The 18,396-nt window shown below is 39.5% G+C and overlaps 1 protein-coding gene across 2 annotated transcripts in view; it reads left to right on the top strand.

Annotated features, from left to right (window-relative positions):
* The window catches only part of CAMKMT (calmodulin-lysine N-methyltransferase), a 297,789-nt gene that overhangs the window by 244,337 nt on the left and 35,056 nt on the right, over positions 1-18,396 (top strand). Inside the window, exons 8-9 of one of the 2 annotated variants that reach the window (XM_075204136.1) lie at positions 5,316-5,390; positions 13,482-13,545. In XM_075204136.1, the coding sequence (XP_075060237.1) occupies positions 5,316-5,390; positions 13,482-13,545 (139 nt within the window). The remainder of the gene's footprint in view (positions 1-5,315; positions 5,391-13,481; positions 13,546-18,396) is intronic. The other variant, XM_075204137.1, reaches the window with a different exon arrangement.

The following is an 18,396-nucleotide window of genomic DNA, read 5'->3' as shown; positions in this document are numbered from 1 at the left end:
GTGCATATGTTCTGAAAGTTCTGTTGAAACGAAATTCCTGTTTTCCTAGCCCTCACCATTAGATCTGGTGTACTGAGAGATGTGCAGAAAATGTCGGAATATTATAAAAATATATATTTACAACATACCTGTTATTTCTGCATCCCCCTCTAGTGTCTAATTGGTTGGATAGTATATAGGAGACTTTCCAATGAGAATCTCACAGTATGCAGTGAACGGTTCTTGGACTTGTTTCTTCTGTTTGTGTTTGTGTTTGTTTTGTTTTTTTTTACCTTTAAGACTTGGATAACTTTGGATCAAAATTTGAGAACTGAGGATTCAGTCAATCAAACCAAAAATGCTCTACAGCCTCTCAGAGGGGGTCTTCACTACTTGTGACTTCTGCTCTCATCCAATCGCATTTAAAAAATTATGTTCGGCCAAGCAAAATCTCGTCTTTGTGTACTGATATAGCCCTGAGGAAGGAACGCCAGTCCTCCCAGCTTCTCCTAGCTGAAGATGCACACTTTTATACCCGGCACACTCCATTCGTTTTGTCCCAAAGTTCTGTGGACTTCCCCTTAAAAACAGGTGCCTTAACGCACAGATTGTCATTTATTGTTGCAAAACACAAAAGCACTGCCATATTGTATTTGTATAGTTTTATATAATGAAAAAAAACAAGGATTGGTACATTGATAAAGGAAGCCTTATTAAGTAATGTGTGAGACAAAGAGACCAGAAATGTCAGTGGTGCAGCAATTGATAAAACAGGTGCGCTAGAGCTTATGTTGTCACCAGGTTCTCTTTGTAAAGTTCTCCTCTGGTTACAACTTCCAGCTGTTAAATGGATCACCTATGTAACTACAGTATGTCCTGGACAAAGAGCCAGCATGGTCATGGACAATTACTTAAGGCTTAATTATGGATTGGAGCTTTACAAAGGCCAGCAGGTACCATATGGGAGGAGGAGCCGCCTTGTGAGATGTTCACTGAAGCGTCTTTTCTGTAAACCACAGTCCTAATGTTATACACTGTAACTTGCTGTCCTTATTCTCTGATCAATGTAACCTCTTTAGTAGTCAGCATTCAAGCTTTATCGGCAACAGACATCTAAACATATACAATGAACACTCATAAGCAGATGTGCAACTAACTAGTAAGGAAAGTATGAGAGAAGTGCTACACTGTCTTACTGTTAAACAGTGTGTCTGCTCCCCATAGTTTTTCATTTTTGAGTGGTTGAGTTATTTTTTTTTTAAGTGCTTGAATCAATGAGGGAGCTGATTTCACTACACTTTCTCTAGCTCTGTGATGGGCAATCTGATGCACTTAAGTTACTTTACTTCAAAAGGGCCACACATTACACTTAATCTCAGCAAAGCTGGGTACACACTGATGCAATCTTACTTCAGATGCAATTTCTATAACGACTTTACCAATGACTGAGAGTTCCGATGAGCAGGCCGACTCATGCATACACACCTACACAATGTATCTTCAAATCTGTGCTCCTCACCTCTCATAACCATCTGCTGAAACGGACGTAACACTGTACACTCTACAGATATCTGTCTACGCTGCTGGTCCTGAGTGCGTACACCTCCACATTTGCCCAATATTGTTCCATCATCAAATGTGATTTTTTAGGAACGTTCTAAAACCAAATCCAACAGATGTGATGTGTTTTGGCAACATAAAACATGATCGTGGGAGCGTACACTCTCTTACAATATTTGACCAAGCGGTCGTGAATTGTGTGATCTATACCATAATTCTATAGGTGTGTACCCAGCTTAACAAGGTAAAACAATTTATATTTTCATAGAAAGAGACACGTATTTGTAATAAAATAAGCAGACATTTTATTGAAAGATAAACAAGTGTTACAAGCTATAACAAACAGATCTGACAATAAGCAGGCCGAGCTGGGGGCCGCAAGTGACGGTTCGGAGGGCCGAAGGTGACGGTTCGAAGGCCTACAGGTGATGGTTTGGAGGGCCGCAGGTGACTGTTCGGAGGGCCGCAGGTGACTGTGCTGAGGGCCGCAGGTGACATTTCGGAGTGCTGCAGGTGACGGTGCTGAGGGCCGCAAGTGACGGTTCGGAGGGCCGCAGGTGACAGTGCTGAGGGCCGCAGGTGACGGTTCGGAGGACCGCAGGTGACGGTGCTGAGGGCCGCAAGTGACGGTTCGGAGGGCCGCAGGTGACGGTGCTGAGGGCCGCAGGTGACTGTTCGGAGGGCCGCAGGTTACTGTTCAGAGGGCCGCAAGTGATGGTTCGGAGGGCCGCAGGTGACTGTTCGGAGGGCCGCAAGTGACTGTTCGGAGGGCCGCAGGTGACGGTGCTGAGGGCCGCAAGTGACGGTGCTGAGGGCCGCAGGTGACGGTGCTGAGGGCCGCAGGTGACGGTGCTGAGGGCCGCAGGTGACGTTTCGGAGTGCCACAGGTGACGGTGCTGAGGGCCGCAGGTGACGGTGCTGAGGGCCGCAGGTGACGGTGCGGAGGGCTGCAGGTGACGGTGCTGAGGGCCGCAAGTGATGGTTCTGAGGGCCGCAGGTGACGGTGCTGAGGGCTGCAGGTGACGGTTCAGAGGGCCGCAGGTGACGGTGCTGAGGGCCGCAAGTGACGGTTCGGAGGGCCGCAGGTGACGGTTCGGAAGACCGCAGGTGACGGTGCTGAGGGCCGCAAGTGACGGTTCGGAGGGCCGCAGGTGACGGTGCTGAGGGCCGCAGGTGACTGTTTGGAGGGCCGCAAGTGATGGTTTGGAGGGCTGCAGGTGACTGAAGGGCCGCAAGTGACGGTTCGGAGGGCCGCAGGTGACTGTTCAGAGGGCCGCAAGTGACGGTTCGGAGGGCCGCAGGTGACTGTTCGGAGGGCCGCAAGTGACTGTTCGGAGGGCCGCAGGTGACGGTGCTGAGGGCCGCAAGTGACGGTTCGGAGGGCCGCAGGTGACGGTGCTGAGGGCCGCAAGTGACGGTGCTGAGGGCCGCAGGTGACGGTGCTGAGGGCCGCAGGTGACGGTTCGGAGGGCTGCAGGTGATGTAGCTGAGGGCCGTAGGTGACGGTTCTGAGGGCCGCAGGGGACTGTTCGGAGGGCCGCAATTGACGGTTTGGAGGGCCGCAGGTGACGTTGCTGAGGTCCGCAGGTGACGGTTAGGAGGGCCGCCTGCTGCCCTTTACTGCCATAGTTGCTTGAATATTTAGGACAGGTTGAGTCCAATAAAGCTTACGCCTCTATTGATTATCAGGAATGTGAGTTCCAGTAATGGTGAAAGGAGGTAATTGGGGTAGGGGGTTTGCCTAAAAAGCAGAGATTGTACAAAGGTATTTTACTAATTTATTATGACACACAAAAAGCTAATGTTTGTTCAGTATGTGTTTTGTATGTTTATCTTATAGCATATTCAAATTTCAATTCTATGTAAGAGAACTGTGTTTGTTCCCTAATCGCTTAGTTAAAACAATCTATTTAAACAAATGAATTAACGCAAATTTATGTTTTTTGATGTCTGAGCCAAAGACGTGAACAGTGTTTGTGACATCTGCAAGACAGACTTAAAATATCATTGAGTTCAAGCTAATCTGTAAAGACTATTTGCCCAAAATACTTCCAAGCGGATGTGAGGGATTGCTTATGAACTAGAGCTGATGCTGGTTCAGTTTTATGTTTACAGGAGGCGCCTCTACTTGCTAAATATAACATTTCACCCTCCCTCCCACACACACCTAATATTTCACAAAGACATGAATACTGTGTTATTGGTTTCATGTATTTTTATAGCACTTTATGTATTTGTGATACTTATATTACAATCATATTCCCTTGCAGGTAAAATTAATGCAATACTTTTTTTTGCGTCAAATACATTTAACAGGATGTTCTCAATGCGTACTGCATATTAAATGATTTTTTTACAGTTGCTCTTAATTGCAAAACCATGTTGTAGATTGCATACAAAGCCGTCATCACTACACCTGCCCTGTAGCTGGTGAAAGTGATACTGCTGAAACCAGAATCCCAGGACTTTGATTAGCCACATCTCAGCAAAATCTTACTGTACATATATCCGTAAATCCGGTCCCGTCTCTCCTGTCATAGGCAGTTGTAAGTGTCATTTGCATTGCATGCAGTTGCATTCATTGAGTAATGTCCTTTTTTGAGCATACTCAGCAATTTCAAGCAAGATACCGCGAGCAAATGGACTTGCGTCCGAACAGGAAACAAGCCCTCTGTGTGTAACTTCAAAAGTGCTAGAAAATAATGTGTTACCGAAAAGTTTGAGAGGAGCGGTTTTTCATACCAGCGCAGTCGTCAACCACTTGTAACATAAAACAACTGTGTGTGTTATTATTATTGTCGTAGATTTGTAAGGTTCCGCAGCGCCGTACCCTAGGATACAATTTGTTGTCGAATAGCAGACGGATCCTATCTAACAGCAGCATTGCTCATGTATAAAGAACTACATATTGATATGTTTAGAGAAAATATCTAACACTGGGCAGAAAGTATGCTGAGTAGTTCACTTAAGTCTTACAAACATATAAATGACTTAAAACTCCCATCTAGATATTTTAACAATAACATTGATCCCTCAAATCTTTCTTTGCTTCTTTTTCTTTTCGAAAAATAACTACAGGCTACCAGATGAGCACAGAGATTAAAAGTTATGCCTATAAAATACGCTTTATTTCTTTTAAACAAAATTACAATTCAGTAGCATTAACCAGGCACTTTTTATACGGAACAATGATTATCTGATTTTTTTTTCTTTTCTATTTCCGCAGAGCAGAGATACATTTTGAGCCTTTATAGCTGACTGTTGAAAATATCTGATTGTATCATGTTGAGAAAATTGTTATAGCTGCCAAAGTCACATAGTGAAGTGAAAGTGGAGCTATTCTTTAGGATATAGTCAGTCACTGAAGATGTTTTTTTTTTTTTTTAGAAATACCACTGCTAACGGTTATTTATAATCTTATAGCTAACTAACGCAGTCGAACGGCATTAAAATAAAGCGCAATGAATGATGCCTTCACTGTAAACATACGTCCCACCTTTTCAAAGCTCTTATGCGCTTTAATTTTGTGCTGATGTTTCTAAATGGGAAGAAATATATTACGTGATTGATTTCAGTAGGACACGCAAAAAAATATTCCTTTCTTTTATCACTTGATTCTCAAAGGACCAGATAAAAGTGGTCATAAGATATGTTTGCAAATATCCTAGTTGCTTTTTAGCACTATTGGAGTGAATGTCATCAAAACATATCTGGTGTTAAAAATGCAAAATATTAAAATGACAATTTTTTTGTGTTTTTTTTTTTTAATCTCTTAGCGTTTTACGATGGGATAATGAGACAGATGTCTCTCAACTGGAAGGACTTTTTGACATTGTTATGTGTGCTGACTGGTAAGTACATAAAAAATGGTAACTCGCATGTAAGGTGGGGGGGAATAGATTTGTTGAAATAATTGCGCTACTCTGCTCTCTGACGGCTGAACAAAGTCAACAAATGAAGCACTAAACCGCTTTAACCTCAACAAATTAATATTCATCTCTATGTGACAGTCATGAGGTAGTCTTCTATCAGAGAGTAACTTCTACCACATTATTTCCTGAAGATTGATTTTGAGAAGCATTTCCATTTTGCGAAATTGCCTTCTGTTTCATGCTTGACGTATCCATAAATGGACGACTTAAGCAAATTGCAAATAATTATGGTTCAGGGAGGAACAGTCTGGAGGAAAGGGAGTTGATCAACACAAACAGCTCAATTAGCTTACTTGTTACTAAAGATCTGACTATTGATATTAGCGCAAGGTTGTACATCTTTTTTTTTTTTTTTTGCATACAAGTGATCGCCAAAATAATGTTTTCTAGCAACAATATACAGGCTGTAACAATGTGTTGTGACACGAGCTATCTTAAGTGGGGTCCCGAAATAATTCACATATAAGAAAATGTCTTTGAGTGATCTGTGGTCTGATGTTGAATCGTAATAGCTATTTAGAGTGCTTTAAATGCATACAAGACCTTTACCAAATTCAGCAACTCGCACACGTCAATCGTGTAAGATCAGCGGCAAATTATATCTGATATTTCTGAAGACTGCTGAAGTTAAGTAGACAGTTATTAACAGCAAGGTAACAGGGAGGAACATTGTATCATGGTCTTTATTCTCTGTATAAATCATCCTACGACATATTGTAACATGTAATTAAGAGAACAGGTTTTATTTCAGAGGAGTTGTCAGAAATAGCATTAATCAAGAATCTCACCATGTTAATCTTGTTCATTGTAAATTCTTGTGTTTTACATATAATCATTATGAGGTCTACAGCTTTTCCATTTCTAGATATTAGGAGTTTTGATGGGTAATAAACTGTTCAACTCAATATGTCCTGTACTACCGTATATACTATACATTCGTTTATGTTTTGTATGAAGTGCATTGAGCAGGGTCCTTCTGAAAAATGTTATTTACAATAATATTTTCCATTTTTTTTCTTAACGAAATACCATCGCTAAGATATATATTTTAAAAATATATATAAAATTAAATATAACTGCAAACCACTGGTTATTAATATTAGTAAATTAAATCAATGAATTGTTTTCTTTTTAAAGAAGACATGCTTTTATAGTGAATTTCCAAACAAACATTTATTGTATCCTGCCGGGAAAATATGTGGTTTAAGCTGATTTGTTTTTGTATTTTATACATCAACATGGGTGAGCTTACTAGTGTGAAGCCCATTAGTCATTATAATTCTGTTTGTGGTTGCAACTGTCGCATAGTAACAGTTCAGGACTGGTGTAATATCGGAAAGGTTCTTTGTTCATAAAAGGACAAGCCCTGGTTTCCAGCTAAACCGCTGATAATGTGTCCCCGAGTTGCATCATCTGATTAAAATAAAGAGCTAAACAACACCATATGATTTCAGCAAGTAATTTAGTAAATGCCTTCCTCACCAAATATTAGAATAGATACTACAGGTTTCATTGCACAGATGAAGTTAATGCTGGGTAGGATTAGACCAGATTAAGTAGGAAAGTCAGATCAGAGAGCTGGCGGACATGAGCAGGAGGGCAGCAGTCTTCTCAGGGGCTTAGACAAGGCTCACATATGGATGTTTTCCAGATTACGTGGGTGAGGCGAGGTCTTGCCAACAGATTTAGAGTTAAATTTGCTCTTCACACAAATATCAAAACAACCCTGGCTTTTGCTATCTTATTTTGCTCATGATACTCACACCACATCATCCAATTTGTAAAATAATGCGGACGACTAATGGCTTTTTTAATACGAGTAAACTATTACTTTGAAAATCATTAACAGCAGGAACAAAGGAATAATATTTGTGATCTTTATGTCTCCGTTTTGGAATTTATTTTTATCGGAAGTTATGTTTATTTTAATGTTTGTTGATTTTGTTAATACTATTATGTTTTTTTTATTGTTGTTGTTGTTGTATAACGTTAAGGTCTTGTTTAGGCTTACATGTGTGTCATGGGGTCAGATTACTGTTCTCTACATGGCGTAAGAGTAGGAAAGCCGATCACTGGAGGAATGTGTAGGTTTAAGAAATTCCTCATGGTTGCTATGTTTTCTGTTTTACTTTTTGGCGTGTTTTGTCATAGACAAGAAATATCTATTGTGCTGTTTTTATTTCAGCACTGGACAGTGGGAAAAACACAAAAAACACATTAATCAAGGACATATAAGGCAGAGAAAATAAATTCAGACTTGAAAACGAATGGTAGGGAGGTCCCTGCTCATGAAAGATCTTGCAATCTGGTGGGAAAAGGTGAGAAAAGAGAAGCGAGTGTGGCTCAGAGTCTAGGTTTTGACATAAGCAAGGGTGTATCAGTGGGAGTAGGGTAGGCTGTAGTAAAGAAGTAGGTTTTCAGAGAGTGTTTAAGGCTGGGAGATAGTCTATCCGATGTGGTAAGGAATTCCAAGGGTGACAACCGGGCTGCTGATTTAGATGACTAAGAAAACTGTGGTGGTGTTGATGTTGAGGCAGACTTGATGTGTGTTAGAGACTCTAGGACTAGAGAATACAATAATAATAGAGTGGTGGGTGTGTTGGAGAAGAATGTGCTCAGTGGTGTTGAAAGTGGCAAGAGAGATCCAGGAGGATGAGTACGGGGAAGTAACGCTTAGGGATATATTTACTAAACTGTGGGTTTAAAAAAGTCGAGATGTTGCCTATAGCAACCAATAAGATTCTAGTTATCATTCATTTAGTACATTCTACAAAGTGACAGCTAGAATCTGATCAGTTGCTATAGGCACCATCTCCACTTTTTCAAACCCGCAGTTTAGTAAATATACCCCTTTAGACTTTACAGTAAGTAGAAAAGTCTCAGTTGATTGTTGGGTCAGTGGGAGCCAAATAGCAGAGATTTGAAAAGGGATTGAAAGTGCAGAATTGCAACATAGACGATCATATACTGGTATAGTAGTTATTCAATAATTTGGAGGCCTATAGGAGGAGAGAAATAAGGCAGTAGTTTGAGAGAAAGGCTGGGTCACGAGATAGTTTCATTAGGATTTCTGTGATGAGAGTGTGTTTTAAAGAGGATGAGTATGTACCAGTGGAGAGAGGTATAGGGAGAGGAGAAGGTGAGATGGAAAAGGTTTGAGAAGGCAGGTTGTGATGTGAGATGAGTGCAGTGCCTTCACCCTCCGTTATGGGGGAGAAGGACCTGAGAGTGGATTCTGGAGTACAGAAGAAGGTGGGTTGTGTGTGTGGTCTGGTATAAAGAGATGTGATGTTCATTTTGTCTTTGAAGTAGGTGGCAAAGTCATGGGCTGTAATGGATGGAGCAGAGGTTGTACCAAATATAGGTTTTGAATATGGCAAAGAGGCATTGGAGGTTAGAGGACTGGGTGGATGTTATGGAAGTCAGAGTTGCAGCAAAATGTCCTCTAGTGGTGCTTAGCATTCACCTGCTCTGCTTGGTTTGCAGTGGTGGAGTTTTTGATCACTCTAAGGGGCATATTCAATTCCGATCCCGATCCGCGGGATCGCGCCGGAATGGCCGCGAACCTAATCCGCGGTACCGCAATAACGTGGATTTTCGTTCGCAGCCCATAGGGCTGCGTACGAAAATCCGCGTTATTGCGGTACCGTATTACCGGCAGTACTGCGCATTTTCCGCGGTAACGCGCGTTACCTCGGATCGGAATTGAATATGCCCCTATAAATATGTGTGGCTGCAACAGCTTTGTCTAAGGTTCGAGTAAGTGTTCTGTTGTGGATTATTAGATTATAGAAGAGACAAGTAGTTTTAGTGAATGTAAGAAGTGGTCAAGAGCATTTAAGTGTCACAGCCTGCGTTTGAATCTTGGTGCAGGGACATGTGGTGAGGGGAGGCTGAAGTTGTGGTCGGAGCAGGAAGGTTAAGTTGGAGAAGCGAGTGATGGCGCAGTAGTGGGAGAAGACAAGGTCGAAGGAGTGACCATCTCTGTGGGTGGGTTATGGGAAGGAGATTGATAGCGAAATGTAAAAACACAAGAAGCAGGTTTTGCCTTGTAGCATAATATCAGTCGGTGTTAAAGTCCCACAGTTAAAGAAAATCACAGCTATAACATCTTACTTTTTGAACTTAACTAGGTAACATCCTTGTTTTCAAAATGTATATTTTTTATAGTGCAGGGCTGGGACAAAGGGTAGGCAGATGTGGCTATTAACTTTTGTGAACTTTTTTAAATGTACAAAATAGACAGTAAAGTCAGCAAGCCACATGCAGTCCTACACCTTCGTCTAGACCCCACTGCCGAGATCTACATCACCAGGTCTCAAACAAAGGAATGCAAATCAGGTAGCAATGCCCAATCTAAACTGATGACGTAGGCCAGATGAGGTGGCGGTGGGAGCTAGGTGTGACTGAGAACTGCATGCAACGGCCCATTGAAGATGAAGAATCTGCAGGAAAGGTTAGTGCTAGATACACTCCGCTAGAGAGTGTACCTAGCCAATGATCAGATACAGCATAGGAGTTATATTTGCAAAGCAGACTCTAATGGTCTATCTTTAGTCCACAAGAGAACTCATTATATATATATATATATATATATATATATATATATATATATATATAATTTTACTTTGTTAGTTTTAAATGTGATATATTAAGATTTAAATGCTATTGAGGTACAATTATATATTTTGCTGTCAGCCTCAGTGCCAGTTCTGAAATTCAGTTGCCTTGATTACATTTTTTTTTCCCCAAGCGTGGACGGCATTGTCTGATTCTCTGAATAGTGAGCCAGTTTTACAGTCTGACCTCATTTACATGAAAACAAGATCTATTCACAAAGCCACTGTAAAAAGGAAAACAGATTGAGATGCATGTATATACATGATTGCATTCAGGAAATGTTTGTATCCTTAAATCATTCATATATTTTCATGTTCACATTGCCAAACACTTGTTAGACTCGAGTGCCTTTTTCAAGAAGTTATTTGCAGCCAGAAATACACTAGGCAGTTATTATATGTGCAAAATCTTGCAGGGTTATTATGGTTAGCAGGCTCACGTTATCAGTGCTGGAGAAGAGAGACGTAAGAGAGTGACTCAGAAGGAGGTGTGGATCCCATCCCAGAACCTCTTCCAGCGTGTGCTGTATAAGATTAAATAGAATGACAATTGTGTTAAACGTTGAAAAGATACATTATACAGTGAGACATGAAGAAAACAGTATTGACTGAAATAGGCGCAGTTAGTAAAGTGGAGAGGGAGAAAGGAATGGACTTTTGATGGGTGGTAAGAGATTCTTACCCTCCGTGTAAAAAGCTGTTATGTAGGTGGGCATTCAACTGAGAGATGAAGATGAGAAGTTGGCTGTTGGGAAGTAATGGGAGAGTTGAAACGATCCATGTGCAGCGTGAAATAATTCAGATGTGAATGGGTGGTAAATATATACTGATGGGAAATTCTGTTTTAGTTCAGTATCACAAGGTATTTTAGGTGTGGTGGTAATTCAATAAGAAATCACACTGGTTGGAAGAAATAGAGTAATTGAAGACTGATATAATTGCACTTCAAATATTTAATTAAGTTATTTTTTAAAACTAGAAAAATTCCTTTCTACCTTAATATTTTTTTACTGTAACTCCTAGCAGCCAATCAGATGATTGCATTTTGCAGTCTACTGTGATGAGAGTGATGAAAGCTTAAATCCGATTGGTTAATATTGGCACCTGTATCTTTTGTCACTCATAAGGTCTGAGCTGTAGATTATCATTGTATTTGCCGTAGAGATTGTCCAAAGATCAACTTTTGGTGATTATTGGAGAGAACTATATGCTGCATCCCAATGTATTGTATATTGGTTTATTTAGGTAATAGATTATTATTCTTACACGTAATAAAGAGTTAAAAAATAATGTCCTGTTGCGTTATGGTGGCACCATATAGAAGCCTACTTCTGCTTGTTTTGAATTAATTGCTATCAATTCAAATAAGAAAAAAATCTCAGTCAGTTAAGTGATAGAAGTCTTTGGACGAAAACATTGCTTGTTTATGTAAATATCTCTCCCAATTAAAAATTAAGTCCTTTGCAAATATCATTGTTTTGTATTTCTATTGTAATATTGTTGGTAAACAACATCTAAACTTATCAGCTGCTTTACAGCATTTATGGCTTTATTGCATATAGTACAATATAGGCTTCACTGCTACCTCGCTGACCAACTGTCTGTCAAGTTGTATGGTAGTGCATAGGGAAGGGAAGGAGATATGACAGCCCAGCTTATAACATGTTGCATGAAATCTCCAGCTCACAAGTAGGTAGGCTTCCCAGGAATGAAGGTATAAACTGGCCACCTCTCCAATCAGTGGGAGCCTGTACTGAAGCTAACGTGGGATCCCACGGTGTGGGTAACTATTCAACTGTGGTTTACTAACCTGTGAGTTGAAACTTATTTTGTCCCTTACACACAGACCAGAATTTCTTTGTTCTAAATGGGACATATTTGCAGGATGTCCGCTCGCCACCCTGGGATTAGTCCATCTGTATAATGTACACAGACTAAATCATTTTTAAACAGGAGATTAGGGGGTAAATGTATCAAGCTGAGAGTTTTCCGGCGGATTTGAAAAGTGGAGATGGTGCCTATAGCAACCAATCAGATTCTTGCTGTCATTTTGTAGAATGTACTAAATAAATAATAGCTAGAATCTAATTGGTTTTTCAAACCCGCCGGAAAACTCTCAGCTTGATACATTTATCCCTAGATCTCTGTTGCGGACACTCAGCAACACAAACTACTAGATCAGCTAAATTATGAGATCGGTTTTCATGTATATATGAAGCTATGTGTTAGATGTTTTAGTATGTTCTTGTGTCATTCATACTTGTATTAATGTTATTAGTATGTTTGATTAAAACATTTTTAGTAAGTATCTCTAAGCCAGTCTGTTTTTTGTGATGTCTGCCATTTGATGATTTATCACAGTTAATCAAATAGTGAGGAGTGAGTCAATTTGATAAATAATCCAGTAGCACTATCTTAATGTTAGTATTTCTTTATTGATATTTTAGGGGGTAATTGGCAATACCCTATAACAGCAACTTGGACAATTTTCCCTCTTGTACCCCGATAAAATTGCAGTTTCATGTATGTATGTATTTATGTATGTATATATATATATATATATATATATATATATATATATATATATATATATATTCGCCTGTAAAAACAGGTTTTGCATGTATTTCAGAAAACTTGTTGACCGACATACCGGCATTAGCGTAAGAAGTCATGACCTCTCGGAGCTCCAGAATAAGCCGTATTATGACCTAGTAGCTAGATCCTTAACTATTTTCAGGGAATGACATCTTGTACCTCAGCGTGGTTGTTGAGCAGCTGTGCTGAAGCTTCTTGAATTACTTCTGAGTCTTTCATCCAATTTGCCTGCTGGGGATATTGCAGACTTGCCTTGTCTTTCCGGGTGTTAGTTTATTTCACGCACCTTTCTATCTAAGGTCTTCGCTGAGCGTTGCCTCCTCTGTTTAATTCACTTTTGCCTTTCCTGATGAGGGCTTTCCGTGCTAATCATTTATGATGATAACTAAGATAATGCACATCTTCCAGACATGTTATTGTATCAGGATAAATCTCACAGTCTATTATATAACCCACTTGTGTACTTAACCTGATTCATACATCAAGAGTTTAACCTAAATCTGCATTGTAACCATGCCGCGTACCTTATTTTTGAGCCTATGATTCATATTTCGACTGCCAGCTCTTTCGACCCTACTTCTATGTTGTGTCTGCTTCTATCTACAAGTCAAATACAGAAACGTTTCACTTATATAATTTACTATATAGCAGATGATCTGATATTAACATAATTCTCTCATTTTTCTGTGCAGCTGCTAAATTAGTACATGTTGGGTTCATATTTTATTTTTCATCTTTTATCATTGAAATGCCAAACCCCATTATAATCCAGAATGTGTTCTCTTCTCAATGTCAGCCTGTTTCTGGACCAGTACAGAGCCTGCCTTGTTGATGCAATAAAGAGATTACTCCAGCCCAGTGTAAGTATGTTTCTATTTTCTCCTGATCGCTGGCTTCAGAATAATTAGTCTGTGCACAATGATTGAGAAAGTAATGGAATGGCAGGATTAATGTCATGTAATACTGTAATACTTATTATGTCCAACTTCAATTGAGTCTTCTAATCTATCAGATTCTTTCCTAATCATAAACTAGGAAACTTCTTATACTTGGCCTTCTGATAAGACTCACAGTGGGGAGTAAAATAAATGAAACCGCTTCAAAGATAGAATGAGATTATTATTATTTTTTATATCAAACGGTTTCTAGAGTATTTTTCTTTGATAAAAGCTGTATTTGTGTTAAAGTTAAAGCAAGATAGTGAAACGTTTTTTTGTTCTTGTGTTATATAAAATCCCTCGACACAAAAAATATATGGCAAAATTGACAAAGCTGAAATAGTGAAAACAGGCATTTAATTGGACCTGTTATGTAATTAGCAAAATCTATCATTTTTATTAAGAATCTACTTGCAATGTACAGTTGTTAATAATAAATTATTAACATGAATACCATTCTTGATAAAATCTCATATATATGTGTACATTCCCTGTATAGTATATAGTTATTTTTAAAGTAGCTCTTAGATTGTGCAGAAGCTTATGTGACTCTGACCTTGTGATCATTCAGAGCCAATCAGGAACCTCTCAGACTTCCTACAGCTTGATTTAGTTATAGAAGGATTCGCTGGAGCACAGTGAGCATACTCCTGCTACTAACGGGATGCTTACACTCTCATTAATATACAATACTGTGCAAAAGTTTTTTCCATCATGCATCGCGTCTTGTTGCTGTGCTCAGTCTTGCCATGATGTATGACCTGGGACATAAAACTGTCTTCCACAACCTCACCTTTGCTGCAGAGTTTGGCTGTGCCTCTCCCAGTTTTAAGCCTCCTACACAACTGTTTCTGTTTCAGTTAATGACTGTGTTTCAACCTACATATGAAAATAATGATCATTATCACCTGTTTGGTGTGATTGGTTAATCGTATACCTGACTATAATCCTACAAAATCCCTGACTTTGAGTGTACCTAGAAGAATTGGTGCTGTTTTGAAGGCAAAGGGTGGTTACACCAAATATTGAATTTAATTAGATTTCTCTTCTGATCATTCACTTTGCATTTTGTTAATTGATAAACATAAGCTATTAACACTTCTATTTTTGAAAGCATTCTTACTTTGCAGCATTTTTTTTCACACCTAACTAAAACTTTTGCACAGAACTGTATATGTACCTGTCTATTTCTTTTATGCCATATATGTTTATTTCTGCCCTAACTGCCTGCCCTGTTTAATTCTTGTCTTCCCTTTATATGTGGCCTACGCCATGTTGTAGGATTGCTATCTTTCCAGTTTGCACGCTCTTCTCCATATCGTTCCTGTTAAATTATCTATCTCTGTCCAATGCGTGCCTTGTATTTGTTTAGGACAAATAATGTGTCAATGTTTTATGTTTGTGAAAAACATGCATTTTTTTTTTTACACCACTTATTTCATGTTTCACCATAGATACAAACATTCATCTCTTTGGAAAGTCTATGAAAATGAACCTTGACTTTATTATAAGATTGTATGGTTAAATGTTCCCACTCATACGGACTTTCATTAGTCATTGTCATATTTCTTGTTCTTAAATCGGGAGTTCTCGTTGCTGGCACAGAGCGGGAGAGTACAAAGTCCACCATGATGACCTTGGCTCTTGCCAACGCAGCTTATGATTCGTGAAGAACTGCCAAGAACGCCCAGAACACACTCATTAAATTATATCACTTGTGGTTAGCTCCAGATTGGTTTTTTAATTTACATTAGACTTTTGTGAGTAAATCTTTGAATGCATATTTGTAAGATTAGAAAAGCAAACATTGCTGGAGATGTTACTTTGTATCCCCGCCGTCCTCATTTAGATGTACACTCGGCATTACAAAACATTTGGCAAACATGTGAACCAAGGATGGGGAAGACACACCTTAAATATTGCATTGTCTCATATATGTGCAGAGAGAAGGATTTGATTTTAATAGCCATTTTAAAACACAAATTACCCACTGTAGCTCGTTGTTGATTCTTGTATCATCAGAGCAAGAGTAGTCACATTTATCATTGCATATTAGCCATCTGCAAAATGTGTATTCAAAGCTTGTTTGCCACAAAATGGGCCTTTTTACTCACAAAGGGGTGTTAAATGTTAGCGGACCTCTTATTTTCACATACAGTGGGCATAAATTTTAAAAGAACAGAGTTAAAAAGCCTCAAAAAAATTGAGTAAGGGCACAGCTACCAAACCTTTATATCAGCTTTGTGACGAAACAAGTTTGTTTTTATTACAATAAATGTATTGTTTTACTTTCAAACAGCATTTGTCTGAGTGACTACATGAACCTTAGAAGGTACTGGGTAGGCTTCCCTGGCATAGGAAGGCACCCCTGGGTGGCCAGCCAGCGTGAAGTGGGTAGAATTGGGCCAGAAATCCCGTTATCTTCACAAGCTTACTACCATTTATAGTCATAACGGAAATCTGCAACCAGGGTATCACCTGCACCTACTATAGACCCAGGCACAGCTGTAGACACCACATATTGCTCCCAACCAATACCCTTTTTATATAGTTTTTTTTAAAGTGCATTATGACAATAGTTTTGGAACGATAATCATTTCCTGTCTTGGCTGAGAGATGTACAATTATCTAGAACAAATACTTAGTTCTTTTATTTATAAATGTTCTGTTATCTAGAAGACTGTATAATCCCTTTTATTCATGTCACCCAGCAAGCTTTGGTCAGTACACTAGTGTGTCATTGGTACCACTGGGTCCTGTAGATTGTGCCTTTCCACACAGAATTTTGAGCAGTAGTGCACCATATCCTGCAGCCGGGCTGTGTTGTGGGCACCACCACTGTACATGTAAATGTGTAGGCTACGACACTGTGCACAGTGGTAGAAATGTCTACACATAGGGGTATATTTACTAAACTGCAGGTTTGAAAAAGTTTAGATGTTGCCTATAGCAACCAATCAGATTCTAGCTGTCATTTTGTAGAATGTACTAAATAAATGATAACTAGAATCTGATTGGCTGATATAGGCAACATCTCCACTTTTTCAAACCCGCAATTTAGTAAATATACCCCATAGAGTGAACTGTTACATGCAGCTGCAGCAATAGTTTATAGTCTTGGACAGCAAACATCAAGCAATAGTCCAAGATCCACAAATGGGATGGGTTACTAGGGTAAGATCTCTAATATATAGCTTCAACACCGCTCAATCATTCTCTCCTTCATTAAAGCAGTACTTCATAATATATCCATTCCTTTCAAAAGAACCCCAACTAGCTTCACATATTTTGAACAGGCATTAATCTCTTGTCCTCTGTATTATGAGGTTCTTAATTCTAAGTTGGTACTACTTGAACTGTGTACAACGTTCTTTATAGGGAACTGAAAATTACACTGAGTAGTAACATCTAAGGCACGTAAAGGACTCTCGCCTGTGTAGGAGAAATGACAAGCATTATGTGCAATTTGAGGCATTTGTGTTTCTGTTGCCCTCTTTAAACTTGTAAAAAGCAACCTTTAGCCGTTACTGCTTTGTGGTTGAGAAGCCTTGTCATGGAGAGCTAGAAGGTGATTGGATTCCTATCTTTCTCATCTAGCCTATCGTCTTCTAAAGAATGCTAGCTTTCAAGGAACACTGTCATGGAATATTACTTTCTGCTGTTCTGTAATTTGAAATAGGACATTACAAGAACCTACAATCAAACTAAATAGGAAGTTAGTATTTTTTTCCTTAGATTTATTGATTTTCAAGTGTCTGTGCAGATCCAATGTATCTTCATTAGTCTTTCACAACATTCTGGCCACGATTGGTAATACATCTTGGTCGGTTGACTTAACTACCTAACTGAGACTACCTTAACTATAGGCAACCCCATCAGCTAATTGGTGCTATTATTGTTACCTAGTGTTCACAGCAAAATGAATATTGAGAAGGCATTGTGGCAGAGGTAGAAAAATGTCCATTGATAACAAATGTAGCTCCAATAATTATTATTATTATCCTTAATTTGTAAAGCACCAACTTTTTATGTAGTTCTGTACATTGAGAGGATTATGATACAAATAAATAACATACAATTACATGAAACGGAAGTTAAAGATGGCCTTGCCCAAGTGAGCTTACAATCTTAAGAAATGTGGAGAACACTTGATACGTAATGTAGCGGATTAACAGTTTTATCTCCAGGTTCGGAAAGTGCATGTGGCTACGGTAAGGCAGAATCATTATCAGCCACTAATATTAAAGCAGCCATTGGCGACTCTGTGCAGCTACCGGTGGTGTGATGTGTTTGAAATAAGGAGACACAGTGGAAGGTGGAGAAATTAAAGTTGAACCAATCACTTAGAAATGCAGGACAGTCAGCTGCTTGCAGCCATGACTGTCCTTCACCTATTATCTCAATTTAAGCACCTTCCTCTTCTGGTTCTGGGAAAGACTTTTGCTGTTGTGCTGCATGGGCAGTCCTGTGGTCATCCAGCAGCTTGGAGTAGTGGTGTGTCCGGTATTTTTCTTTGACGCCATGCTTGCTGCTGAACATAGAGAGGTCATGGTGCAAGCAAGGAGCCGTAGAGTCGCCCAAGGAGGAACAGAGATGACATCACTGACCGCTGAACTCTCTGGGGGAAATTCAATTGGCCACGTTACGGGTAAAAGTAACGCGGCCTGCGCATTATTACGGTAATATTGCGCTTTATTGCGGTAGTTTCCATGCCGGCTTTTTGCTCACAGCTCCCGGGCTAAAACTACCGTAATAACGGTAATAGATTTAACG

Source organism: Mixophyes fleayi, chromosome 3 (genome assembly GCF_038048845.1).
Source record: "Mixophyes fleayi isolate aMixFle1 chromosome 3, aMixFle1.hap1, whole genome shotgun sequence".
Classification (NCBI taxonomy): domain Eukaryota; kingdom Metazoa; phylum Chordata; class Amphibia; order Anura; family Limnodynastidae; genus Mixophyes; species Mixophyes fleayi.
The sequence above is the reverse complement of the archived record's forward strand: the minus strand, read 5'-3'. Positions and strand labels throughout refer to the sequence as shown.